The 2807-nt window shown below is 39.0% G+C and overlaps 1 protein-coding gene across 1 annotated transcript in view; it reads right to left on the reverse strand.

The window, feature by feature from the left end:
• LOC107668004 (phosphatidylinositol 3,4,5-trisphosphate-dependent Rac exchanger 1 protein-like) overlaps window positions 1-1756 on the reverse strand; it is a 49918-nt gene extending 48162 nt beyond the window's left edge. The window contains 4 exon segments of the mRNA XM_016459734.1: window positions 1056-1178; window positions 1346-1411; window positions 1613-1666; window positions 1745-1756. Of these exon segments, the coding sequence (XP_016315220.1) occupies window positions 1056-1178; window positions 1346-1411; window positions 1613-1666; window positions 1745-1756 (255 nt within the window).
• Window positions 1757-2807: the final 1051 nt, after the last annotated feature.

Consider the following 2807-nt stretch of genomic DNA (forward strand, 5'->3'; position numbering starts at 1 on the left):
AGAAAGAGAGGGAGAGAGAGAGAGAGAGAGAGAGAGAGAGAGAGAGAGATGCAGAGCGTGTGCAGAGCAGGGGAATACGAGGAAAAGGATTGAGAACCGCTGCTTTAGAACATTGATGTTGAAACCTGTGAATCCATTAGAATCGTTAGAAGACAGATTCGCGATTCATATATGAATAGATTTTTACGTGCACCTCTAGTTTTCGCTTCCTCTTCTCTAAAGCAGCGCAGCATGGCCTCGCCCCCTTTGCTGCCTTTTGCCGAGGGTGGGGTTTATCTGGTTTTGTGATGTCACGAACCCGGGAAGTAACTTGTTGTAGTCACTACCAGCCATTTTTGTAGGCATTAAACTGCCAAAATTTTAAAAGACGATATCTCCGTTTGCATTGATCTTTCAGCTTCGTAACTTTGCAGATATTGTTTATGCTCAAACAGCAACATTACACACTAACATTAAAAAAGTGAAATCGCAATGAACCAGCCAGAATTTTAAAAGACGATATCTCCGTTTGCATTGAACTTTTAGCTTCGTAACTTTGCAGATATTGTTTATGCTCAGACAGCAACATTAGACACTAACTAATGTTAAAAAAGTGAAATCACAATGAAACACCCCTTTAATGCGTCATGCAGTGATTTTGGACTGAGATCCAAAATAAAGTGGAGCAGACAGACCTTTTATTAAACCCCTAGAGCTGCTAACTAACATCATTAAATACATTTCTTTCTTTTGTTTGAACTGAACATTTGTTGCTAAAATTGGAATTGTGAGTGAAACGGCATTTTCTACACTTTTATTGAACTACTGGTCATGTGTCCGGCAGGTTATATATTCATACAATTTTTAGAAAGACCACAGGGAGGGCAGGTAGTCTCGGGGCTGATAGTATTTTGAGAGAATGGTGGAGGTGAACGCATACAGATCTAGGATACTGGGAACGATCCCACACTGGGATGGTTTGCATGACTAAAAAGCCCAAAAACCATAATAAATCAATTGCTAATCAGAAAAGCACTAGTTCAAAGATGATTTCAAATGCAATCTCATGGACTCACAAACTTGAGGAACACATGTCCAAGAGAATGGTGTGCTTGGGGTTCAGGCTGCAAACTGGCATCCAGAGTGGAAAGAAACTCATAATGGACTTCCAAAATGAACTCAATGTTGGAAAACAAGATCTGTGTGAAGGGAAGAGATCTTTTTTTTTTTTAAATCACCAAAAATAACACTTTTTAATCTAATGCAGTAACATTTTAAGTGTCCAAATATTTTGGAACCTCTGTATATTTTCTAAATAATAATACTGCATGTAAATGTTGTGTGTGTGTTAATGTTTTTTTTTTACCTTGACCTGCTCTGGAGTGAGACATTGTTGGTTTTCTGCAGTCTGCCTTATTCTCTGGAGAAAAGCCTGTTGATTTACAAAAATAGAAAGCGACACAGAGGGGAAAAAAAGTTAAGTGTTTACACAAGGAATCACTGCGGTGTGAAATAAAGGTGGAGCAGATTTGTATGGTTGCCACACTTATGTTAATGTTTCAAAGCTGTAACACTTCCTGTAGGTTTACACCCTCCTTCTGCCTGTAACTCTGACTAGAGACTAAACATTCACCTTCAGTGACAAACACACACATGTGAAGCCAAACTCCACAAACTGCACTGTGTACTGGAGATGGGAGAATAAACAGAAATGTCATAGACACATTTTCAGAGTCATTACAAAGAGATCTTAACAGCACTTTACCCTGCTGTGCATGCAGACTATGTGCTAAAACTGTAAGGACGGGAGGCCTTCTACACAAACACAAATCTCAAAGTAATGATTTATATCATCAAAATCAGTGGAGGACTGCAAATCTTCAGCCTACACTGTATATACATATAAACTGCTGTTTCTCAACATTTTGAATACAGGGCCCTTATTATCAACAACAATATGACCTTTCCAGTTTTTCGTTATTTACTGGATAAGGATTAAGGGCAAACTTTTTTTTATATATTTTGTACTAACAATTTCTACCCAGTAAAATATATATTCATTATAAAATCGCACATGGAGTTATAATATTTTATTAATTTACATGATTTTTCCATGAGTGGGAACACTGATTCTTAAAAAAAAAAAAATGTTGAGGCGGTGAATTAAAATAAGAAACATCCCGATTTTTTGTTGTTTTAACATAATTGAAGTACTTTTCAGTCATCTTGAAGCCCCCTTGAAAGTTTGCTGAGGCCCCTAGTGGGCCCCGGCTCCCTGAGAACCACTGATATATCCACATTTAGACCGACTCTGTGAGTAAACAGTATATTTGTTGAACTGTGGACAGGCATATTACCCATAATCTTCATTCAGCTTGCTGAGAAGCAGATACAAACAGAAGCAGAGGGTTGAGAGAGAATTATAAATATCTTCAGCACTGATTTGCACAGTTTTAGAAGAGTCTCCCCTGGAGAAAGACAGTCTGCCACTCACTGACTGTTTCTAATTCTGGCTCTGTAAAACACTTCTCATCAGCAGCGGCGGCAGCGGCAATGAGGCGATCTGCTAACAGTGTGCTCGACTCACTCCATTGCAGTGTCTGTTAATTTACCTGTCACTACCTATTGTCTCCGACGGTCTCCCACAGCAACAGCACACAGCTAAAGACCTATCCTGAGCGGTTTCACCTTTGCCACCTCTGCTCTGCTATTGTTGTTTTTTTTCATTCCATCTTTTTCTTTGATTCTTTTATTAGAATGTGAGGTGATTTTGTGCGTCAGCATAGGGCCGATTGTTTTGGCAGAAAAATCTCTCATCGCCAGTCTCC

Source organism: Sinocyclocheilus anshuiensis, unplaced genomic scaffold (genome assembly GCF_001515605.1).
Source record: "Sinocyclocheilus anshuiensis isolate Anshui unplaced genomic scaffold, SAMN03320099.WGS_v1.1 scaffold1024, whole genome shotgun sequence".
Lineage (NCBI taxonomy): Eukaryota > Metazoa > Chordata > Actinopteri > Cypriniformes > Cyprinidae > Sinocyclocheilus > Sinocyclocheilus anshuiensis.